General features: G+C 33.6%; 2 protein-coding genes across 3 annotated transcripts in view; one reads left to right on the top strand and one right to left on the bottom strand.

Moving 5' to 3' along the window:
• The first annotated feature begins 3,209 nt into the window (after window positions 1-3,209).
• LOC130448690 (U1 small nuclear ribonucleoprotein A) lies at window positions 3,210-13,216 on the top strand. The gene is made up of 4 exons (XM_056786165.1): window positions 3,210-3,373; window positions 3,430-3,666; window positions 3,793-4,037; window positions 6,693-13,216. Exons 2-4 carry the CDS (start codon window positions 3,430-3,432, stop codon window positions 6,850-6,852), a joined length of 642 nt encoding a protein of 213 aa, XP_056642143.1. The 5' UTR covers window positions 3,210-3,373; the 3' UTR covers window positions 6,853-13,216.
• The window catches only part of LOC130448689 (oxysterol-binding protein-related protein 11), a 32,009-nt gene continuing 13,795 nt past the window's right edge, over window positions 8,522-26,735 (bottom strand). For both annotated transcript variants that reach the window (XM_056786164.1, XM_056786163.1), the window contains exon 5: window positions 8,522-8,766. In XM_056786164.1, the coding sequence (XP_056642142.1) occupies window positions 8,688-8,766 (79 nt within the window). In that variant the 3' untranslated portion in view covers window positions 8,522-8,687. The remainder of the gene's footprint in view (window positions 8,767-26,735) is intronic.

Genomic DNA, 26,735 nt, shown 5'->3' with positions numbered 1-26,735 from the left:
GAGTGTCATCTTAACAAATTCTTCAAGCTACATCAATTTAAATTTCGAAATTGTAAACGGATTTTTATGGATTTTGTTCTACAAGAAAAACTAAAATATGTTGCGTCTTTAGATAAGTTGTCAGAGGCGTAGGAGTAGGTTTTTATATAAATTTTTCTGAAAAGAAATCAGGAATAGTTAAATGTAATGACACGTGATCAGTAAGGATCAAATTTAAGTTATCAAGATAGGGTTGAATTGTAACTTATCCTTAGTACGATGTCTCTGATGCTTCTGAGTTATCTCCGTTATCAAAACTTCGTGATATTTCTAAATCTAAATCTTGTATGAGTTGAGGAAATATTAATACTTCTCTAAAGTATATTGAAAAAGGGGTGATGAATCTAGCCACTTAGTTTATTGTTAATATTGCTACCCAAGCAATGCTGCTTATCTCCAGAGGTATTAAGAATCATATTTTCCTTTTCTTAAACGATAGTAACCAATTCTCTCCCACCATAACTCTATAATTAGAAAGATACTACCCAAATGTACCAAGTGTGGGCATTTCATAAAATATTTCTGTAATTTCACAATATGCTGACGTAGATCATTTTCTATATCTAAATTTATTATTTTAAAGTCTTAAACTCCACGACAGCCCATAAGATTTTCATCCTGGTACACAACTTTTGAAAAAAGAAAGAACTTGTAGCAGCCTTAGATAATTCCCGTTGCTGACCTTCCAAAGTTTATGAAACAAAGCTCTGAATGTGAAAGCTGCAAATATTTTCGTGAAAACTAACTCATCAAGAAGCCATATACATGGTTTTCCAAAATCTCCGGTAATATAATAGTACATTAAGCCAAATAATATTCATTAGTGAGAGCAGTAAGCTTTAAATGATTCACCTGTAGCCAGGATTTAATTGTGTTTATCCATTAGAGGCTATTCGGTTTTGAAAGATGAACACATACCCATTACGTGGCTATAATCAATCCATTATATTTTGCATATCAAACAGCTTCTAGAAAACATGAGGATTCAAATAGAGTTTTTACTGCATCTAATAAATTTCATAATATATTCAAGAGCTTTCACAAATTGGTGAATTACCTACTACGAGGAAAGTTTGATAAGCCTAAGCTTCCAACATGGTCATCTTTTAAACATTGACTTTCAATTTTTGCTCTAGGGAAAATAAAAATTGTTCCCCAGCTCATCAACGTTGAAAATGTTTTCAAGGGTGAAACTTTTGCTCACATGCGTTCATCTATACTTCTCAAATAGCTCCCTAATATTTGTTAAGGTAAAATTTAAGGTCCTAATCCAACTTCCATTTGCAAGTTTTTTAGATTGTCTGTGGGGTTGGTTTTTATAGCCCCTACTGTCCATTCAATATTTATTTTTCATTGGAGTATTTGCAGGTCTATCTCAATTTTTACATCATATATTTAAAAAGCACTGACAGCAAGAAGAAATATTATTTATAGTCTTTAAATCTTCCAAATCACTTTGCTTTCTTTCTCATTCTATTCCACAATACAGTGTTGCTGTTCAGTTTAGTCCATTTCTGATAAGAAGACCTCCCCAAAAGAACTGTTCATAAGGACACCCAATTTAACAGAAAAAAAAAATTGTGCTTCGCAAATTTTAGTAGATCGGATTTGATCGTTATCAAAACATTGTAGCATGAATCAATTTTTGACATTATATCATCGAAATTTCAATGAAAAATCAAACACGTTTACAACAATCCAAGGACCAACAGATGGCGATTCACGAACTACAACAACAATTAAAAATAGAAAAATTTTTCATTTTGCTCTTACATTATCGGTAAACTGAGAAAATGTAAGAGGTAACATGAGATGGGTGATCTTACAAGCAGATTTCACATATAAATTCGCCGTCATTATCGTTGCCTACATCATGAGTCAATTTGAACCACTGAGAAAACATAATCCATCCTTTTCCATGGTGGTTAGGTTAGCTTAGGTTAGGTTAGGTTAGGTTAGGTTAGGTTAGGTCAACGTCTACTCATATTTGTCGCGAATTCGTCTCTTGAATACTTCGATATTTAGACTTGAAAACCTTTCACCAAGCTCTTATTGTTATCAATTTCTCTCATTGCAATTTATAATTTCATTTCACTATTCTTGATTATTGAGAAAACCTCTAATTCATCATTAAAAGTGGTTCTCTTTGGATTGTTTTTTTTTGCCAGTTTTAGGATAGGACAACATTGTTTTCTTCTCTCTGTTACAGAAGTTTGTTATTGATTTCCTGCTGGGTTTATCATTCCAGATTTGGTTATGTCTGTAGCTGCATTACTTTTTAAAATCAATTCTAACAGCGAACCAAGTGGTTCTATGGAAATAATCCACTTTTATGGAAACCGTTCATGGCAACAGAAGTAAAGTGTGCCTTTTTTCATTCATCAAGGATGAGTTTCATCGAATTACGTTATATTATATTCTTGTGTCCATAAATATTACCGCAGAAAAGAATATTATATAGATATACAATTTACATCTATTTTACTTATCATTTATTACTTCGGGATATACTTATTGCTTATCACCATTCACAAATTACATTTAATGTGGTAATAATAATAAATAATCGTTCGTAAATATGTAGATTTCAAATGATATATCACAAATATATCTTTCTTGAAGTGACATATTAATTTAAAAATATAATGTAGGAACTTTTGTAATCATTTATAATAGAATATAAAGTATGTAGATACACCGACGCAATAGATCATTTGAAAAATCAAGGTGATCCAGAAATATGTATTTTTGAAACTACTCATAAAACTAGTTTCAGTAAAGACTAATAATAATAAATATGTTAATTATTATTACCGATTTTGATTTGTCTAAAAAAATTTCAATACTGCTCCTGCCATCTATACTGTGTAAACATAACCAATTCTTCTTTCTTACACAGATTGCTACTAATATTACCAATTCTTTTATCTGCAATCTACTAGATGACACTACTAATTAAATATTTTATTAATTCAATTCATTGAATAATTTGATTAATTAATTATTTTTGATTTCAATCAGATATTTTTCGAAACCGAAAGTTCTACAATGATTAAAATCTTTTTAAAAGTGCAAGATGGCATAGAAATTGTAATGAGAGTTGCTAACCAATACTGAACGAGGCATTGAATGTTAATATGAGAAGTTTGTCGGCATCACAATAATGTCATTTGTCATTTTTAACCAAAAAAACTCGTTTGAGTAGCGTTGGTTTTTCCAAATGGACAATTGTTAAAATATTAATTACTTTTTTCCAATTTTACGAGACTTTTTGATAAGTCTCTAGTATAAAATTTATTCTAATATTAGTGTTGTTCTAGTATAAATATAAAAGGTTGGTATTTTATGATTTTGTCTGCAAAATGAAGCATTTCTACCGTAATATTTTAGATGGATATTCGACCAAATAATACAATTTATATAAATAATCTCAACGAAAAAGTTAAAAAGGAAGAATTGAAGAAATCTTTATATGCAATTTTTTCTCAATTCGGTCAAATATTGGATATAGTAGCTTTAAAAACTTTAAAAATGAGAGGTCAAGCTTTCGTTATATTTAAAGAAATTCAAAGCTCTACAAACGCTTTAAGATCGATGCAAGGATTTCCTTTCTACGATAAACCAATGGTAAGAAAATTGATTTTGAATTGAATTTATTATAATGATAAAGCTGTGAACCAACACATTTTTTGAATATTGAATTTGTTTTATTGTGCATTGCACTAGGCACAAATCTCTAATTTCCCTTTTTAGCGTATACAGTATGCCAAACAAGACTCTGACATAATCTGTAAACTCAAAGGAACATATCAAGAAAGGCCGAAAAAAGTTAAACCACCAGTATCTAGAGACGAAGAAGCGCCCAGAAAGAAAAAGAAGAAGGACCCCAACAGAGCACCAGGAGCAGCAAATTCTGAACAACCTCCCAACCAAATTCTTTTCCTTACAAATCTACCTGACGAAACAAGTGAGATGATGTTGTCGATGCTGTTTAACCAGTAAGTACTGTTTTAGTTGCATTATATTGTCAGTATTTGTTTACATAAGGCACTTTTACTTAAATAATGGCTATTTTGGTATGTTTTTATCTGAAGAGCACTCAAAGCTTTGTTGATTCCTTTGTATATAGGTGATAAAGATACTAGTTCATTATTATCTTCTTTTTTTCAAATTTTCCAATAATATTGCTAAAAACATAAATAACTAAGTTTTGCTAAGATACAATGGAATTTAAAACTGATTGTGATGTGGTGCTCAATGTGAGTATGACCTCAATACTACAATCTTCAATGTGTTACTAGTATTTATATCGAACTTATGTAATTGATTAAGCATTACATTTCTAGCAAAGTGTCCATTAGTTTGTTACTAAACGTTTTATCAGTTTATTATAGATATGAGGCTAGAATATTCTTGGAGAACAAGAATATTTTCCTGAGGGTAGAACAAGAATAATTAGAACATTCTTTTTCCTTAAGGATACATAAACAACACATAAATCATACTTGTATTTGAAATTTAGTTCATTTATAACAATAAAAAAGATAATAAAATTATACTCACCATATAATATAATAGATATTAAATAATAGTTTTTACTTTTACAGTTTTCCTTAAATTTTGATTTTTAAGATTTTATTTAATTACAAAATAATTTTTGGCAACCCCTTTAAAGAGCAAAAGCTTTTTCATATAAGTTTTATTTTACAGAAGACAAATAATGGAAAATAAATTCAAACACTGTTAAAAAGGCTGACAATTTTTTTTAAACAAAATTTTTCTGTAATTTAAATTTTCTGTGTGTTCTGAAAATGAACTGTCATTTTCATTGATGTTTTCTTTCTTGCCTTTGTCAGCTAAGTCTATGACACTTCTGTGTCACATATCTTTTTGAATTTCAGCTGGTTTGGCTTTTAATAATTTAATGTTACGGGCCACAAAATACAGTTTTCCACTTCTTTCTGTAGATAATCAATTTCTTTTTGTATATGTGTATCCATAAATACTTTAACTTTGTTCAGTTGCAACACTTGTGGAAGGCATAGTTGATATTATTAATTTGATTTTTTCCAGACTTGTAGTTACCTTTCTGTTTTTGTAAAAAAAATATCGAAGGAAAAAGAATCTTACACACTAAAAAGGGCTATAATTAATAGCTCAAATTCATAAAAAAATAATTTATTTGAAACTAACCTATCAATATTGTTTGATGCAGCAATTTCGACATCCTGTAAATACTGTTGTATGTAAACTGGCATTGGCATACATTAGAATGAAATTTTCACTGATGAAACAGCTGTAAGGAACGGCGTGACTGCAAAAAATTTCTTCTACGTATCAGTTCGCCATTAATTCCACTGCTCCACCTCCAACTTTAATAAAAACAAAACTTGGTTTTTACTTCCATTGAAATACCTGCAAAAACCATCCAAGAACCTCTTCCAAAAGCCAAGAATCCTTGTTTGCAACACTACTAGAATCTTTCTCCGGGTTTTCTGTAAACTTGTCCTCTATGCACTACAATGCAGGCATACTCCGCTTCATTTCGGCAGTTTAATTAATGTGTTCTTTGGCAAATCGTGGGCTGAGGTTAATATGGTGCCAGTAGCTGGTTTTTTTGGCCAATCTGTCATAAGTCTTCTTCTGTCATTCCTAGCGTTTCTTTGAGCTCTTGTAGGACTTGAACACCAGTGAAAGTCCGATTTCTCAGTGATGTGCTGAGAATGAATCTCAGATGTGCACTTTTTTCTTCCATTTTCAATGAAAGTTAGCAGTCTCTGAGAAATACAGTAAAATATGAAATCAGCACGCTGACTCATTTTCAGCGCACTGGCCATTTTTCGCTGACTCTGGCCTTGTTACAATAGAGTGACCATTTGAGCAGCTCTATGAATTGTTGTGTCCATTTTCAGTTAGAATTCATGTATATGGTTAACGGAGATGTGTATCAGTTGATGTTTGGTGGCTGATTCTAATAAAATTTTCTCTACTGAAGCACTTTTAACAACTTCTGCTAATTTGTGAATGAATTCTAATCTACTTATTTGCTTTTCTGTTGTTTGATTAATATAATAAAATAATTTTAATTAATTATATATAATACTCTTATATAATTGATTTGCAATTTATTACTTCATTTGAGGAAAATATTAATTTTCAAACAATGTGATGAAATTTTTCTAAAAATAATTATTCCTCATATCATTATTGTATTTTTCAGAAAACTTCCTTTTATTCCCCATATATATTTCATTTTTTCTAGATTATTATTAAGAATTTTACATCTCTACAATCTATATATAAATTACTTATCATCAATTTCATTTTTCTTAGACCTTTTGATATATATGTTTCTAAATGTTCTTGATTTTAGGTCTCTTCTGTTTTAAAATTATTTATTTTAAAGACCGAAATAAGTCGAAACGTTAATTTTTATGTCTTTCAAAAATTATTAAAAAAAAACTAATTTTAAAACAGAATAGAAGAGATCAAGAACATTTAGTAGTATTACTTATTATTTGATAACAGAATTAATTGCACCAATTTAAATAGTTTTAAAATAATATATTATTGTGGATATTCATCTAAGATGGTTATATGTGATGTTACTGATCATTTATGGTTGGAAAAATTTATCAATCAATTTGTTTTAGATTTCCTGGTTTCAAAGAAGTACGACTCGTACCTAATAGACATGATATCGCTTTTGTTGAATTTGAAAATGAGTTACAGTCAGGTGCAGCAAAAGATGCACTTCAAGGATTCAAGATTACACCTACACATGCGATGAAAATATCGTTTGCAAAGAAATAATAAGTTGAAAATTTTGTATTACTTCAGTAAACATTTTTCAATCATTACCGATTTATTTACATGTGTGTACTCTTCCTATTAACTTCTAAATGGGGATTAGTGGTGGATCTATGGGGGAGGGAAGCTTTCGGACTAAAGCCAAACCGCAAAACTTCTAAAAATTTCTTGTAAGAATGTACATTTTATACAAATAGGTATAACTAGTTTGAAGCTCATTAAATAATTCATTCATAGCAAGAATGGCCTAATTCCACTACTACATCTTGAATTGTATGATATCTGTTAATGATTCAATACTTTGTATAATTACATAGTTACTTTTACATTGCCTGTAATCAATTAATATAAAGTATTCGCAACCATTGTCACCCACTTAGTTGATTGATTCGTGATTGCTAATATTTTTGTTTTCTTTGTGAAAAGTACTTTTTGAACGTATTTATTAGGTGTGAAGTTAAACAAAACGTGTTATCATTTATGTTGTGGAAATGTCTAAACCTAAACAGACAAATATTTCATGTTTATTCAAGAACCTATAGAAGTGTAAAAGTGAAGATGTCCACATGCAAGATGGCGCCGAAGCTGGTCCATCGACTAGTCGAACGTCACTTCAGATGAACATACTGACCCATGCCAGTCACTTCAGCCTCTGGAAAGCAGACCTATTTATCATTAGTCCGGAAAATCCAATATAACTGATGAAGAAATTTACAATGTTTTAACAAAACCTTGGATTCCAAATAGGTCCTATATTCTTCCTACTAATATAGAATCTGGTTAAAATCATAAAATTTAATTTGAAACGGTTGAGTAACAATCCATGGAAGTCCTATAGTAAGCATCTAGCTAATTTTTGTGCTCAGAGAGGCTTGCATTAAAAATAAAACACCTCTAAGGAATTTAGTAGTGAAACCTCTTATAAAGTATAAACAAGCCATTCAATTGTTTAAAGATCATAATAAAAATATTTGGGTTCAATCATGTCAGAAACAGCCAGGTTGTATTTATTTGGTCCATTTCATGACCAATTACCAAGGAGACGATGTATATGTTGATCACCTTGTTCACCAGGTACTTGTAGACCTTTTCAATCATAATATTCGTGTTGAGCGACCTTAAAAACCCTCAAAGATATATGTATTCGGCCAACTTCTAAACGAGTTTCCAGGAAACGACGTAGATGTCGAGCACTCGGAGCACCAGGTACCTATTAGAATGTTTCTGTCGTGATATTCGTGTCCAATATCAAAACCACCCAGGATGTACAAATTTGGCCCATTCCATAACTAATTTCCAAGGAGCTCGATCATGTATGGTCTCTGTTATAAAGTAAAAATATGATTGGTCTGTTTGTGACAGTTTTTTCCACTTTTCCGAAAATTTCTTGAGATGGAATTGGCGGATTTTGATTCTAGTCGCCTCATATATGAAATGTACTTCAAAATAAATCCTTTTCACATTTTTCACCTGCCTTTTATTAACTTTATTTAATTAGTAAATAAAATATCCTGAAAACCTTTAAAGTGAAATCCACGTTTTTATTCCTTAAAACTTCAACAATTAAGCTATATTATATGAAAGGTCTTTCACAAATTTTCCCTCATTCAGCCCCCAACCAAAATAAAATTCTAGATACGCCACTGATGGGAATAGAAATTAAACAATTAAATAATTGTACCATGTCTTTTTTATTTTGTAATATAATGATTACAATATAGAATATAATTTATATAGGATATATGTACATTCTATATACAATAAATGGGGGGTATAAAATTGTCTTAATCTTCTTCAAATCTCACTCTAGAAGCTGCTTCAATCTGTGCTGTTGTTAATCATAAACTATTCCATTTTTTTAATTTCATTTTCCGGACTTTCTTACCCGGGAAATTCAAGAATAACTGATACATTTTCCTAATAAATAACAACTAATTAGCAAAATACATTTGTACATCATTTCACAATTTTACCCATTTAAAATTAATTTGAAAAAAAAACTGATTTTCTAATACTGCCTGACAATGGGTTAAGACAATTCTGAAAAACTACTGTAAAAGTTACCAGCTATATTTATTCAATCTTATTTCAAGTGGAAAAACGATATGAAGTGAAAATCCCAATGAAACCACCCATTTAAATAAACAGAAAAAATATAAAATTAATTTTGAAAAAGGGACAAACAATTGTCGATCCTTATCAAGCTATAGAACAATATTTAGTACAGGTAAAATAGGATTAAACCCGAAATTAAATTGGGCCCTTCAGATTTTCTAGATTATGAGAGGTCTTCATTTACTGAATAAGCCTAGCACTCTAGTAGATAATATACATATGTTATGGATAAATTAATCATCGTATCATCTGCTGAACAGTCGGATGGTCGTCGCGGGGGTTACCACTATGAAGAAGTTTCCAGATGGTTTGCAAGTAATGACGGTAGCGTCTACGGGGATTATGCAAAAGTAAATAAGTGTGTGTATGCTCTGACACTGAATCGAACGGATAGGTGGATGGCCGATGGAAGTGTGACAGATATGAAAAAGTTTTTCCAGAGGACTTATAAGAATTAGAAAATTAAATTTTTTGTGACGGTAGCGTCTACAAGGATTATGCAAAAAATAAATAATTGTGTATGTTTTCTCATGTATCTCTCTCTAGGAGTGCTTAGAAGAAGAGAAGAAGTTTTTGTGACGGTAGCGTTTACGAGGGTTATGCAAAAAGTGAATAAGTGTGTTCTTAGTTCTCGGTTGATTATTATTTCAATATTCACAGACTTCTTGATAATTTCTCTTTCACAAAAATGTGGGTACTCATTTTGTGCTCAACTGTTTGGCTCTGGCATTTTTTTAATTCTACGTAGTTTTCAAGTTATTCGCGATTCAAAACATATTTGAGCGTTCAAACCCATTTTGAAATGAAAATTTTTGAGGTTAGGAAAAAATTGAAACCTTTTTTATACAGAATGTGGTCCACATTTTTTGTCCCGACAGTTTGTGTCAAAATCCTTATAATTTTTGAGTTATCCACAATTCAAAATGTTTTTGAGTACATGAACCCATTTCACGGTGAAAATTTTCAGTTTAGGAAAAAATGCTTAAGACAAATAAATAGAGAATTTGGTGCTGTACATGTTTTGCACCAGCACATTTTTTCGAATTCCTCGTAGTTTTCAAATTATTCGGGATTCAAAATATTTTTGAGTGTATAAATCCATTTAAAGGTGAAAATTTTGAGGTTAAGAAGAAATACCTGGAATACTTTTTTGTATAGAATTTTGTACTTATGGCAGTTTTTTCGAATTCCTCATAGTTTTCGAGTTATTCGCGTTTCAAAAATTTTTTGAGTTTCCCAAAATTTCTAAAATCCGTGTCCGTAATTTTGCTAGACTTATTCAGTATCCCAAAACCTCTCAATTCAAAGAAGTTTTAGCTCAAAATCACCTACTTTGCCTGTACTAATTAGTTGCAAGCTGTGCGGGAGCCCGCGCTATCAATCTGTTAGTATATTTAAATAGTCAAGGAAATAAAGCATTTTGGCTCACAATTTTTTCGTCCTGCTTTGAATTAATTGAAATTTTAACGGAATGTAGGGAATATCCCAAGGATCATTTTCTATATTATGCCACCCTACGTTAAGACCTCGGAGGTGGTTACCACCCCTTTCCGGGGGTGTAAATTTTATATTCTAACTACGGGAATCGATGTGTAAAAAGTAATTCTAAGAGAAATGTTTCCGTTTTAGTAGTTAGTTCGACGAAAAAATCGACATTTTTAAAGGTTTTTTACGAATATATTTTTTATCAAAAAAACTATTAAGAACAAAATTGTAGCTTTAAAAAAACAATGAAAATCTTTTTTTTATAATTTTTTTACGACCAAACTCGAATCGAGATAAGGAAAGTTAACGATTAGTTTGTTTATTTAAATGCATAATTTGACAAATTCAAACCTGAATTAGGGGAAAACTTTGCAACTTTTCTACGAAAAATCAGTAAACACAACCCCTTAGCTACCCTCCTAATTAAAAATAGATCTTCGTCTTTCTGTGATTCTTTTTATATATGTATTATTAATATAATCGACAAGTTTTACCAATTTGACGAGATATAGCTGTTAAAAACCTCTATTTACATTATCCGAGCCCTTTAAATTCACCCCATTTAAAAATTAAGGAATTTAACCTTCCGTCGGCGCGGCTAATCAGATTGATACACAGCGAACATTTCTGTTGAGTACCGCTGAAGCATCAATTTGTTATGATTGCACCTTCTCAGTAGCTTCCTGTTTTTTATTCGTCTACGCGATAATAACGTTTAATGTGTTGAATTGGCGTTTCGAGTGGATATATAATACAGGTTGACGCAATAGAACGTGCATATTGCATCATCTTTTTCGCGAGGTATACGGTGCGTGGGCGAGGGGAGCCTAGCAGGATTGCTTTAAACTTGTCGCGACGAAGTTTACACCGAATTTTGAGGTTGAATCTTAAACTGCATCCTTATAAGCTCCAGTAACAGGAATTAAAAGATACCGACTTTGGAGCAAGGTTAGCATTTGCTGAAGAAATACTTAGTCGATTTTCACTTTTGACAACATCCTTTTTCAGATGAGGCTCATTTTTCATTTAAATGAGTTCGTAAACTCACAAAATTGTCGATATTGAACTAAAAAATTTCCAAAAATGAAATATAAAAAAGCACTGTATAGTTCGAAAGTAACGGTACGGGACGCAATCTCAAGCAAAGGAATTATTGGCCTTTTCTTCTTTGAAGATTCACGAGGACGAAACATCTCCATTAACCCCGACCGCTATGTTGCGTGGTTAGAGGGATATTTGACACCAGAACTTACGAGATCAAGAATAGCGAATGCGGGAACTTGGTTCCAATAAGACGGAGCGACCTGTCACACATCATATGGCAGCTGTGAGACAGATATTTCCTGCAAAAATAATTTCCAAAAGAGGTGATATCCTTTGGTAGCGATGACTTTACGCCTCTTGATTTTTTTTGGGGACACATCAAACATAAAGTCTATATGAACAATCCGAGGGACAACAGTCAGCTAAAGGAAAATATCCGTCAGGAAATGGCAGCAATCACCACAGATTTATTGACAAGAGTTTTCACAAATATGCGTTCGCGTTCGGTGATGTTATTTTTAAAAAATAAACTTCATTTAAATACCTAATCATCTTATATTTTATTTCAACAATACCTTATATATTTATTTTTTTAGCCTATACTTAATAAATGCACGTTCTATTGCGCCAACGTATAATGGATCATTTTGATACACCACGCCCAGTAACGTTATAAATTGAAATTTTTTATTTTCTCAAGTTTTATATATTTTTGGTTAGGTTTTGGTAAGTATTAATACAAAATATTTGTATATGACAAAGCTTTTCTCGTAAAAATTTTTGAAAATTTTACTGTACGTATATAAAATATAATTTCAATGATCCCAAATCAGTAGCACAAGGGTAAACCGTCGCATCTCCACGTTTAGCCAAATTTGAGTTCACTACACTTTACCGCAAACAAAATTTTCTTTTTTCTAACGGCAAAAGATCGTAAGTGTCAATGCATTTAGTATATGAGATATTCGAGGTAGAAACTGTAGTATCTCCTGTACCCACGGAAGTAAATAATAGTAACTCCACCGAACGGTACTGCGCATGAATCTGAAGCTAGATTTCAGTAGTGGTAAATGATCGTATCTCCATTCTTCAGTGTTTTCCACCTGTTTAGAACTACTAATAATGACGAGCAGAAGCAGAAACCTTGTGCAGCTGGCTTTGGAAAATGTAAGAAAAGGTAATGACAGATACGGTGTGTAAAATTTTCACTGATAGCTTAAATTAACATGAAAACATGGTACGTTTTGTGGTTATAATTTTAAAAATCCTGGGCAAAGTAATGTATTGTTATATTCTAATACTAAATGAACGCTTGTGACAAATGTGAACATTATACAAGAACACATTTTTTGATTGTCTGTTACAAGAAAAAATTATGCCCTCAGTAATTAATCAATTTGGAGATGCTTCATTTCAGAAACCACAACTAATGAATCTGTCCCAGTTAGAAAAAATATAGCAAAAAGTGTCGACAATGCAAGGAAAGATAATATCACATACGGTAAGTCAAATTTTCATATAAACTTACGAATAAAAGAGAAATGATTCTCTCATTGACCATGTACTTTGAAGATACGGCTATTTAGGTATCTGTAAACTTTGTTTTAGAAAACACATCAGATGAAGCTGTTGTAAAAAACGTCACGGAAATTATAGAAATTTTTGATACTGTGTCTGAAACCGCAAATTATGATTTTATGCTTAATTCTCGCCTTGAAATTCAACCTGAATCTTTTCCCTTAGAACAAACGCAAAATAGAGAAGTGAGAACAAAGGGAATCTCAAACTGAGTTTGAAATTTCGAAGAATTTAGAAGCAGTGGCTTCGAACTTTAGAAATAACTGTACAGAATTAAGCAACCCAGAAGATATGTCCATTTCCAAAACCGAATCTGAGGAGAATTTGCCTCTCTCAAGCATAGCTGCAGAACTAGGCCATTCTTCTAGCAGTTCTACTGACTCACACCTCAAACAAATGGAAGAAAATACAAGTAAAACGACTCCAGCAGCTATTGATAATTACGATGGGATTGGGGAAGCTTATCTTGGTGATGACAGCGACGCGGATCCTAACTACGTTCCAAGTTCAGAATCTGAAACAGAACAAGCCTCAATCCAAAATTTGGAAAGTGGACAAGAGAATGTCGAAAATCTACATGGTGCTGCAAACCCGACTGCAAAAAGGAGATTAGGAAACAACTAAGAAATATCGACCAATGGAAAGCAACCAAGAGAACAGTGAAGACGTTATCTGGAAAAGAGCATATTTCTAAAACAGGCAAGTTAATATGTGCAAAATCCATGAAACAAGCATGCGGGCCCTACAAGAAAAAGTTTCAGAAAAAATTAAACAAGATGTACGAAACGAAATATTCCACAGTTACTGGGACGCATAAAAAAACTGGGATGTAAAGCGACAATTTATAATATCACATGTCAGCAGTAAGCCCCCGAATCGAGTAAGATCGAAAGACGGCAGCAAGAATGGTCAAAGGAAGCAAACAATTTCCTACTACTTTGATGTAAATGGGTCACGAATAGAAGTCTGCAAAGTGTTTTTCCTAAATACATTAGGAATCTCAGAAGCTGTAGTAAGAACGTCATTGAAAAAGGGAACTCTGGGGGGTTTTGCTGCACGTGATATGAGAGGTCGACACGTACCTTCAAACAAACTTCAGGAAAATGTCCTCAACAGAGTTAGATCTCATATCAGGGCATTTCCTTTGTATCGGAGTCACTACAGCCGCGAGAAAAGTGCTAAAAGCTATTTGGGAAGTGACCTAAATACAGAGAGGCTTTACCAATTGTACAAACAAAAGAGTGTAGAAGATAATGTTACACAGAATGAAATCGTGAAGCATTAGGCTTACAATCGTGTCTTTGATAATGAATTCAATCTAGGATTTAAGAAACCTTCCAGTGACACCTGTGATACTTGTGACAGTTTTGTTTTGAAACTTAAAGACAACTCTCTTGACGAAAAAGATAAGCAAGAAGCTCAACACGCTTACCGTGCTCACCTTGACGAAGCCGAAAGACGGTACCAAGAAAAAAAGCGAGATAAAGAAATGAGTAGGGGCCTTGAAAAAACCAAGGTAATAATGTTAGACATTCCATATCTGTCGAATTGCCAAAGCTTCTATTTGCTAAAATTGTGGACACTCAATCTCACGATATACGATGCTACCGATAAGAAATCCTACTGTATAACTTGCAAATGTAACTCCTTGGGACTGGGAGCAACTTATACGAGCTTCTGGTGCAACAGTTTTCAGTATGGAAATAGAAGATTTTAAAAATTTTGAAGCACCCTTCACAAGCAGGAAACAAAATACGGACAAAGAAAATTTTCTAATATCTGCAGTTGTTTGGTTGGAGGCACGTGTTGAGTCACCATCCATTATTTATTATAAAACAAAATTCGACCAAGAAACCTTCAAAACTGTTAATTTTGCAAGATCTGTTAGACAGGTGATGAAACTACCTGACAACTTACCTGCCATAAGAAATAGTCCAAAGGCGGTCAACAAAAAGAAGAAAGATCACTTAATTACACTTCTCAAGTGGGTCCAGACCACCTTTCATGACTACTACAGAAATATACCGGTAGCATCAAAAGATGCGCAAGACGATGACGAATAAATTTAACTGTTTTGTCTTTTTAAGCTTGGCATTCAGTGCATGTTTCTTTTTGTGTATTTGAATAAAATTTCAGTTTAAAAATATGATTTTTTAAATTAAATGAGGAGTAGTAACTACCCTTTACCTGCTATTTGACGTTGAAGTAAATAGTCGTAAGTCCACAAAATCAATTTCAGGTATGGGTTATGGAAACAATGAATACTTCTTTTTGTCATGCAGAGCGTATTAATACTGAGTGCAAGAGTAGGAATTCCTGCTATTTTTCAATTTTCGGCAATTTTTTTAATAGACGAAATAAAAACTGTTTTCGTTAATTTCTCAAAACTCTCTATAATGGAGATGCGACGGTTTACCTCTGTGCTACTGAAATACATCGAAGAACATCAAAATTTAATGTTTGAGGATGAAGCTGAAACGGAAGAAGATATCGATGATGAAGAAGATACGGAGGAAGAATATAATATCGAGGAGCGCGAAGGAGATTCAGAAACTGAACAAGAACCTACTGCTGATGAGGAAGATTCATATAATGAGAGCCAAAACTCCTTTAGTATGCTGGAGCTGCCTTATGAATTTTACAAATTATTGTGCAGTTAACCAACCAGTACATTGAAAACATAAAAAATTTGTTTCAGCGCGAAAGAGATGCAAAACCTATTGATATCATCGAATTGAAACCCTTCGCTAATTTTGTCGGGTGTTCACAGTTTTTGATATGTTCGTAAAAAAATGTCAAAATTCCTACCATTTAGGAGAAAACGTAACCGTAGACGAAAGATTGGTGGGATTTCGTTCGCTTTGTTTAATACATCCCGAATAAACCTAGCAAATATGAACTCAAGATTCATGCACTTGTTGATGCCCAAGTCTTTTATTTATATAATTTGGAAATATACACTGGACTGCAATGCGAAGGTTCTTACCGATTAAGTAATTCTCCAATAGATGCCGCTTTGCGAATTTGTAAACCCATATACCAGAACGAAATATAACCGCCGACAGTTTTCCAGTTTTGAACTCATGGAAGAATTAGGTACGAAAGAAGAAACTATCATATATTGGTACTCAACAATAGAGTTTATTACAACTAGAAACGGAGCCTCTCATAGTAGCCTTTTCGGGTTCACAGATGGTTGTACCTTGGTTTCCTATGTACCTACGCCGGGTAAATGTGTGCTTTTGGCAACAAGTATGGAAGAAGATAATTCTATTGATCCTAAGACGGGTGTTAAGATGAAACCGTCGATTATCACGTTTTATAATCAAACCAAGAGCGGTATAGACGTTGCGGATAAAATGTTTGCATCGTATAATGTAGCAAGAAATGTTAAACGTTGGCCTATGGTCATATTCTTTTCCATGATCAATATGAGTGGTATTAATGTCCAAATTATTCATTTTGGAAATAATGAAAGTGTTGTTCGAAGAAAATCATTCCTGAAACTCTTATCCCACGAACTAACTGCACCTTATTTGGCTCGAAGGAGTTCTAACACTTCAGGGATGCATATGGATCTCAAGTTACGCCTGAAAAAGTACGCAACTGCAGATAAAGAAGGTGAAAGAACGTGTGAAGAGAATCGAAAGTTAACTAAATATAGTTGTAAAACCTTCAAGAAACCTATTTATTTATTTATTTGTTTTTGTGTTTTAATTTTTTAATTAATAATTTTTTTATATACTGTATTTACAAGTTACAACTTACAAGTACGTCTGTATGTAATTGTGTGTAATAAAGCAGTTTAGAAATAACAAAATTTAAATAATTACCCCAAAATTTGAATTAACAAACATTTTGATCATTTTGATACACCGCACCAGACTGGAAGGTTTATTCACATAGTCTTGTAGCTCTTGCAAAGCCCTACAAAATCATGTTCGAAAAAAATTTGTATCACTAAAAATATGAAACCAATCAATTTTTTTACGAAATATTCGAATAGCCCGCTTCGAAGCGTGGTAATCTACATAGCCTGTATATTTGGCATTAATACGTTAAATGTTCCAGTTTTTCTACTCAAAACACAAAAAGATGCTTTTATCAAATTCAACAGTGGCTTGGAAATGGAAACATCCGAACAACAGATGGCATTTTATCGAAGGTTCATTACGACCGGTAGATACGGATAAACGAACCGTCTGCACCCGATGTATTTTTAAGAATGATTTTTTGCCAATGCAAAAAAGGGTGCAGAAAACTCGGGTTGTACTGCAATTCCTCTTATTCTGGGGTCTCGGGTAAAGACTGCAATAATAGTACACCAGTAATCGAAGAGGGCGAAGACGAAGATAAAATTAATGAGCCAAGTTTGTAAATTTCATCGATATAATACGTGACTATATATGTAAATCTATGTGTAAATATATTTTTTATGGAATTCTACTTACGAGGTCTGGCTATTGAATAACGATATTGCGCGCCTAGACGGGTGGAGTAAAAAAGGGTAGTGCGTTGGGTATCTAGATATCTTATCTATGCACGTCCCAAAACACTATTATAGTATTCGTTAAAATGAGAAAAACTCCGACTGAGTGCTATAAATTGTAGCAAGAAGTCTAAAGGGACAATTCTCTATCTCGTGCGCGTGTTTTTGAGTGGTGTAAGCGCTTTTTTGATGGATAGTATCTTGAAGCGCTTTAGTGAGGGCCGAGAAAGCAAATAAAAATCGTGGCAATGTTGATAGTTTTTTTCGCTATTAACGGTATCGTGATGACTCTCTGGGTTCCAGAGGGTCAGTCTGCCAAACAGACTTACTATTTGTCACTGCGAGAGCGAGTTCGTGAAAAACAGCCTGTGTTGTGGACGAACAACTCGTGGATTTTGCATCAGGACAACGCACTTGCCCATAACGAGCTATCTGAAAAGCAGTATTTGGCCAGTAAGCGCACTCCAGTGCTCGAACACCCGCCGTACTCTCCATATTAGGCCCCGTGGGACATTTTTTTGTTTCCCAAGATAAAATCTGCTTTGAAAGGGACCCGATTTAAGTCGATGGAAATGGCAAAGCAAAAAACGGCAAAGCTCCTTAAGCCCCTCATCAAAGAAGACTTTCAGCACTGCTTCGATCAATAGTAAAAACGTATAGAAAGGTGTGTGGCGATGAGAGATTATATTACAGGGAAGCATTCGAATGTAGAATAATTTTTATAATAAAACCCTTTTTCCTAACCAGTAACCAATTTTTCACAATTCAAAAAACAAAAAGCGTACAACGGCACGATATATAAAATAAACTAGAGAGTGAAATAAGCCTAATCCCAAATTTTTATACAAATCGATGCGGAACGAAAAAACTGCGAGGTTTTACCTTTTTTGAACTTCATTTCCTGGACTAAAAAAGGTTTTATCCAATATTTTCTTTATTCTGAGGTTATTTTAATGTTAACCTCAAAAAAAATTGTCTATGCGGTTATATTGTTTTGAAATTGTCTGGGGACCAGCAAGTTTTAAAATATGAAATCAAACTTCATTCAAATCAAAATCATCTAGAAGTAGTTCGGGGCTTTTCAAGGTCCCTTAACGCCGGGCGGCACGTAGCGCCGGACACTATCTTGATAACTAATAAACGTGCGATAATAAATTTTTCACATAAATTTTGAGGTTATGTAAAAAAAGTGCAAGTACAAAAATTATAGATTTTTTTATCACCTACCACTTTGCCATTCGATTTTTTTCGTTAAGACTTGTAGTTTTGACGAAAATCGAGATAAACAGTTTTTCCTTTCCTATCATCCGTTAATTATTTTTCCTTTCATTTCTATTATATTAACCTACTTTTCCAATGGGTTTCATCCTCATATTATTTTTTTTTTCACTTTCTATCATTTTTAAAGGTTTCTAGTTTGGTCTATTAAAAATTTTCTGAATTTTTTTTATGACTGAATACACTGTTGACACTACCACTACACTGACGCGCGTTTCGATAACAAAGTTATCGTCTTTAGAAACTGAAGATAAACTTCTTGGTTATCGAAAAGCGCGTCAGACAGTGAGGCGGTGGTGTAAACAGTGTATTCAGTATGAATACCGCCAACTTGGTAACTGAATATTTGAATGAAAAAAATCAGTGTCCTCAAAGTATACCCGATGGTATCTGTATGAGGTCAAATATTTCACGAAGATAACAAGCTTTGCTTGTAATGCATCAGTAAGTATTACAAAATCAGTTTTTCACAATCTACAAAAGCCATTCATTAAATATGAAAAGTACGAGTGACCTTGACACTATAAATAAAAAATATGGCGATGTATATAAATTGAGGCAATGCTTCCACCAATATCTGAAAACTAGAGGATATTTACTGTAAGTTCAAATGCTAAGGTATGGCAGCAAAAACGGAACAGTTTCGATTTTTTTGGAAATGTAATAACGGATCAATTTTAATTCAAAAAGAGACATTATTTGGTCATATCCTCAACCTCAATATATAATTCCTCTCCTCGTATCTGTTACTTTTGATAATAAAATTCAAATAAGGAAATTATTAAGTGAAAAGATAAATTATGACAAATCGCATCTTCGAATGAAAACTGTATAATTTCAATACGAGGCGGTACCCAAAAGTAACCGGAATAGCATTGCCATGAGTGGAGCGTTTGTAGTACTGATTTCTGCCGCTAGGGCCTGTCTAGTGCAACTCGTCGCCTGTTCAGTGCCGCGCGGGCCGTTGACCTGCCACGTTCTCTTCGTCACTAGTGACCGTTTTTGTTAGTGCTGTTTCACTGCTGCTTAGTTTGTTTATGATGGCAAATTTAAGTGAACAACTTGCCGCTGTGAAATTTTGTTTTCTACTCTGTAAAAACGATACTGAAACTGTTTTAATGTTGAAAACTGCTTACAAAGATGATGTTATGGGGAAAACTCAAGTGTATGAGTGGTTTTCTCGTTTTAAAAATGGCGACATGTCGATTGATGACAAAACCTCTCGTTCTGAACGACCATCAACTGCCCGAATCGATGAAAATGTTGAAAGAATTCGAGAGCTTGTGCGAATAGACCGTCGACATACAATTGATCAACTATCTGAAATCAGTGAAATATCTTGGAGCTCGGTTCAGCAAATAGGTGACTGGTTCTTCCACCATGACAACGCACCTGCACACTCACCCATCACTGTTAGCCAGTTTTTGGTTAAAAATAACATGGTTCCGCTGCCTCACGCATCTTACTCGCCTGACCTGACCTGCGACTTTTTCTTGTTTCCACGCATGAAAAGGAGCAAGAAAGGATGGCGATTTGAAAACATTGAAGACATCAAGAAGAGAACGAGACAGGAGCTTGCAGCCACCTCTAAAGATGAGTTCTAACAATGTTTCGAACAGTGAAAGCACCGGTGGGACAAATGTATTACTTGTAATGGAGAGTATTTTGAAGGGCATAAGGTAGTTTTGTAAATATATAGCATTTGAAAAATAATTCCGGTTATTTTTGGGTAGCCCCTTGTATATGTGCTGATAAAAAAGTTGAAAATTGTGAAAAGTCATATACTTATTTTAACTTGTATCCTTTTCTTTCCTTCGAGATTGTTTTAAACGCTAGTTATCGCGTTTTAGGTTTTCAGTTCAGCATTTTTAAAGTTCCACAGTAGATATAAATGTATTGAATGAAGTTTCGTAGATGATTCCCTGCAACTATCTTCTTTTGTAACCATCCTAGAGAAAATTCCGAGCAATTCTATATACTCAGTTGTGTTTTTGAAAATTTTCAGCATGTACTACTCATCCAAGTCGCAATGGAAATTCTATCCTGTTAGGGTTCTGAGCATGTCCGTGTATATATAAGGAGGCATGGCCGCCTTATATAAAAGCATGCTCAGAACGACCCCAGAATATGTTAAGTCATAGGAGATTTGTACCTTAAAAGGTTACAATTTCTATTAATTCTCTATCTATTCATGCTTTTGTTCCAATAAAAATTTTTCATTATGATTTGAACTGCCACAAAATCACTTTGGATGAATAATGTACATGCTCAAAATTCTCCAAAACACAATTAAATATACAGAATTACTCGGAATTTTCTCTACAATAGTTACAAGATGAAACTTTGTTTGGAAAGTGATCCCCTACCTGCCCTAACAATTGCGGTGTTTGACGTCAACACTGTTGTAGTCTTTTCTATATTTAGGGTACAACCACACCTATGACCTAGACATATGTCAGTTCTGAGGTTATTATGTCATGTGTGTGTATATTTATATAGGGCGTTCATTCATTATTAATTTTTTTTGGTTCAAACTATTCCCATCGGTCTAGTGGGTACAAAACTATCCTAAAATTTGGAAATTCTATCTTTTAGGGTACAACGCCCTGCGACCTTGGTTAGGTTAGATTTGTATCAACTAGACTGATGGGAATAGAGAGGTTAAGATATAAAAGCATAGGATCGTACACTATGAGAAATTGAACGGAAAAAATATGAGGAAGGCATATATAAATATACACGGATATGTTCAGAATACCTGCAAACTACAGAGGCATGAACCTTCCAAATACAATCTTGAAGCTAGTAACAAAGATTATGACAAACAAAATAAATGAGCTCACCACATTGAGCGATGAACATCAAGGATTCAGATGAGGAAGATCTTGTATAGATGCGATATTTGTCCTGCAACAAATAACTGAACAATCCATCGAGTATATCAAACCGGCGTTCACGTGTGTTATAGATCTGGAAAAGGCGTTCGGTCGAATACAACTGGAGGACGTGGAGCACCTTCTATACAATAGGCAAATCCCATATAACATCATAAAAACCATAGAAAACATTTACCAGAGAAACAAAAAACAAGCCAATATCAATAGCATAACTACCGAAGAAATTCCTGTAGACAATGGTTTTCCACAAAGAGATTCTCTTAGCCCCGTATTGTTCAACATCGTTATGGACGAAGTAATAGAAAGCACTCGTAAACTGAAAGGGTATAAAATGGGGAACAAAGACTTCAAGATCCTATGCTATGCCGATGATGCTGTTCTGATTGCAGAAAACGAAGATGCTCTAGAGAGATTACTATTCAAATTCAACACAACGGCGAAAAGATTAAGAATGAAAATATCTGCAGAAAAAACGAAATGCATGACCACCTCAAAAACACCTATCAGATGCAAATTTGTTGTGGATGATGAAATTATACAACAAGAGATGAAATTTAAATATCTAGGCATAGAAATATCAGGATACGGTGATATCGAAGCGGAGGTAAGAAACCAAGCGACAAAAGCAACACGAAGCTCATCTTACTTGAACGACACAATCTTCTGAAACAAATATATCGGAATCGAGAACAAATCCCGAATCTACAAGACTGTCATCCGACCTATATTAACATACACAGCGGAAACCAGACCAGACACATCGAACACAAAGAGAATTTTAGAAACCAACGAAATGAAAATAGTGCGCAGGATCGCTGGAAAAACACTTTTTGATAGGGAGAGAAGCGAGGACATTAAAAGAAAATGTAAGATTGTCAAAGTAAACGAATGGATATTGGGAAGAAAGAGAGTGAGGAACGAACACAAATAGATCGAATGAATGACGACAGAATGGTAAAAATAGCTAGATGCAAGTCGTCCTTATGCCGCCGAAGCGTTGGAAGACCCCGCAAAAGATGGAGCGACAACCTCTCTAATAATTAAACGGCTGATGATATGAGGAAAAACAAGCATTTTGCTTACATTAAAGGAGGAAGAAGTTCATAATGACCTCATAAATGACGTATGTCAAAGTCGTAGGAGAGTTCTACCCTAAAAGAGAACAGACTGCAGGAGTGTTGACATCAAACAACGCAACTGTTAAGGCAGGTCAAGGATAAGTTTCCAAACAAAGTTTCAACTGCGTTGACAATTGTATATATGTTTAGTGAATTTTTTCCGTATTTTCTTCTATAAATTTTGCAGAAAAATACTTTTGGACAGAAAACCCATTACTATCATATACAACAGTAAACCAATTAAGCACTTCTTGTAAAACTTAAAAAAACATACTACCTCGTAAACGTGGATTGAATTATTTTTTTTTTATCAAATGACATGTCATATTGAATAACCTCACTAATACGCCACGTTTAGTATTTTCCTTATTCACATGCTAATGATATTCGTTACTAAAGAGTTGGGGATATGATCAAAAGTTGTACTCCAAATGAAAATCGATCGATTTTTACATTTTTTTCAAAAAAATACGATTCCCAAGATATTCAATTCAGTGCTATACACCGTATATTTACCAGTACAGGTGAAAATCCATAAGTCTTCAGTTATTAGGACCTAAGCGTTCTACAGGAAACTATATAATAGTCCCGTAGCCGTTTCATACTACTATAAGTTTTAGAGTGCTTCCTATGATTTTTGAATCGATTTTTCGAGAGTGCCGAGCCCAAATCGAGTAGTTTGTTATTAATAATTCAATTGTTTATAAACCTATAACTCTTAAACGAAGAGAGATATGACAAAAATATTTGTCTCCACAGTTTTTTGCAAAAAATTAATATTTAAAAAGTTATCGTCAATATAATGCAAAATCGATGTTATTTCTCACTTTATCGGCCATTACCTGGTTTCTACATGACGAAAAAAGATTCAAAGAAGCTTATTTTAAAGGTTAAAGTTTAAGCTTCAAATTCCCTGTTTTTCCCTAGATTCCTAATTTGATTTCTGATCCTTTTAAGCTCAACCATCTGCTCCTTCGTCCAGTTTGAGGTAATAACTCAACTAACTAAATTTCGATTGGAAGATTGAGCTCTAGTATCAACAAAATTTTGTTCCATTCAATTATATGAGATTCAAATCTAGACACTTATTCTGATTTAGGAATCTGTTGGGTACATCAGTTAATCTTTTAACAAAAATTGACTTTTCCTTTGTTGAAAATCATCGGTGATGGTCACTGACATGATATTTAGACCCTCCTGTTACTTCCAAATAAAAACGAATTGACGCTTTGAAAAAGACAAATTGATCAATTTATGTATGTCCAGTTGGAAATGGAGTTGACGTTGTGGGGAAACGGGCATAAAATTTGAGACAATCTATATAAATACAAATACACAAAACTTGAAAAGAAGTCCCCAAGAACATTGATAAAACACATGAATGTTACATAGAATTAAAATGTTATGAATGAAAGCACCGTTTTAAGGGTATATAAATTAAAAAAAACTAGATGCACCTTATAGTAGTTTAAACTAACACAATAGGGTCCTTGCAGTGGTCGATAATTTGGGTATTTAACAAAATTGAAAATTTATATATTACTTCTAATTTACGTGACGTAGAAAGTACAAGTACAAGTCTAAAAAAGAGTATCGGGTATTTGTTTTCGCGCCACATTCGAAACGGAGCGGGGAGGGGTTCGTGGCTTCCGCCATTTTGTGGAGTTTTAGTCACGATGGAACAGTACTCGGGGACGCATCGCGCATTTTGCGTATATCACAAGGGTGATTCAATAGTAACTGCTCAACGTCTGTATCGTGCAGAATATCGTACACGCCACGCGCCAAGTGACGATAGCATTAGGAAATGGATCGGGATGTTCGATAATACAGGTGCGACAGTTCAGTTCAAAACTCTGGTCGCCCTCGTTCAGTTCGCGATGAAGAAACAATTGAAGAAGTTGAGGCGTCGGTTCGACGAAATCCATCTTAATCCATCCGAAAGTTAAGCCAAGCATTAAACATCAAAAAATCGTCCTTACATTTGATTTTAAAGGAGCATTTGCATTTAAAACCCTATAAAATTCAACTGGTTCAAGAATTGAAGAATACGGACTATGCTAATCGACTGAATTTTGCGAACGAAATGATGCAGCGATTTAACAACTTTGAAAACATACTATTCGGCGACGAAGCAAATTTTCACCTGAATGGTCATGTTCATAAGCAGAATTGTCGGTACTGAGCAGTCGAGAATCCGAGACGAAAGCATGAACGACCCCTGCACAGCCCAAAGGTCGTTGTTTGGGCCGTTATGTCTGCTAAAGGAATTATTGGTCCTTATTTTCATGAAGATCAACGAGGCCGAGCAATCAATGTGAATAGTGACCGTTACTGCGATATTTTGCGAAATTTTTTGGTCCCAGAGTTGCAGGAGTTTGCAGGTTTCAACTCAGGAACGTGGTTCCATCAAGATGGGGCCACTTGCCATACCTCGAATGACTCGATGGAAGTTGTGAATGAATTATTCCCTAATAAAGTCATTTCGCGAAGGAGTAACATCAACTGGCCTTCCAGAAGCCCCGACCTTAGCCCGCTTGACTATTTTGCATGGGGATATCTTAAATGTAAGGTTTATCAATGTTATTGGCCGATTTGTACATTTCTATTTATATAGATTGTCTCAGATTTTATGCCGTTTCCCCACAACTCCATTTCCAACTGGACATACATAAATTGATCAATTTGTCTTTTTCAAAGCGTCAATTAGTTTTTATTTGAAAGTACTTAGGAGGGTCTAAATATCATGTCAGTGACCATCACCGATGATTTTCAACAAAGGAAAAGTCAATTTTTGTCAAAAGATTAACTGATGTACCCAACAGATTCCTAAATCAGAATAAGTGTCTAGATTTGAATCTCATATAATTGAATGAAACAAAATTTCATTGATACTAGAGCTGAATCTTCCATTCGAAATTTAGTTAGTTAAGTTATTAGCTCAAACTGGATGAAAGAGCAGATAGTCGAGCTTAAAAGGCTCAGAAATCAAATTAGGAATCTACGATTTGATATCTAAAATATTTCAAGTTAAATAAAACGCAGTAGTTTTGTACAAAAGATCTTTCTGAATGAAAACAGGGAATAGAAACTTAAACTTTAACGTTTAAAATCCTTTATGATCATGTAGGAACCAAGTAATGACCCATAATGTGAGAAATAACATCAATTTTGCATTATATTGACGATAACTTTTTAAATATTGATTTTTTGCAAAATAACATAGAGATCTTTTTGTAGACCTTTTTAAAACAAATCTTTTTTTCATACTCTCTTTGTTTAAGAGTTACAGCTTTATAAACAATTAAATTGTTTATAACAAATTACTCGACCAAATTTGGACTCGGCACCTTCGAAAAATCAATTCAACAAACATAGGAACGCTCTAAGACTGGGAGGAGTATGAAACGGCTACGGGACCCCCCCGTAGCTGTCGTACTATAAGTAATTTAATTAGACTATACATTGGTCAAAATTACTCAGGTCATATCTTGTATATATAAAGTTGCATACAAGTTTACAACTTTTAGAATCGTTTTATTTTCGAAAATAAAATTTGTTATGAATTTTGAAAAAGCGCATCGTTCAATACTCTCCAATTGATTTTTAATATACCCAATTCGGAAACATAACTACGATTTTTAGTTGCAATTCAATAAGTTTATTATTGATTGATATGGAAAAAAAAATAATTAATAAAAACTTCTCCATTATTATTTTATTTAACGTAACTATAAGATACCAAATATTTTCATATATAAAGTGCAAGCTGAATAAAAGACTTTTTCGATTTAACAAATTCTTCGTAATTCCCTTGAATTGTCGGTAAGGCCGACCGCCCAAGTTTCAACCGTTTTGAAACGAAGGTTGAAAACCAGTTTA

Source organism: Diorhabda sublineata, chromosome 9 (assembly GCF_026230105.1).
Source record: "Diorhabda sublineata isolate icDioSubl1.1 chromosome 9, icDioSubl1.1, whole genome shotgun sequence".
NCBI classification, from domain to species: Eukaryota; Metazoa; Arthropoda; class Insecta; order Coleoptera; family Chrysomelidae; genus Diorhabda; species Diorhabda sublineata.
The sequence above is the reverse complement of the archived record's forward strand: the minus strand, read 5'-3'. Positions and strand labels throughout refer to the sequence as shown.

Excerpts from the sequence above, each read along its gene's own strand:
- LOC130448690 (XM_056786165.1), top strand. The coding sequence starts at position 3,430 with ATGGATATTCGACCAAATAATACAATTTATATAAATAATCTCAACGAA. Across the intron at positions 3,667-3,792 it reads CTTTCTACGATAAACCAATG|CGTATACAGTATGCCAAACA; the intron begins GTAAGAAAATTG and ends TTCCCTTTTTAG. Across the intron at positions 4,038-6,692 it reads TTGTCGATGCTGTTTAACCA|ATTTCCTGGTTTCAAAGAAG; the intron begins GTAAGTACTGTT and ends AATTTGTTTTAG.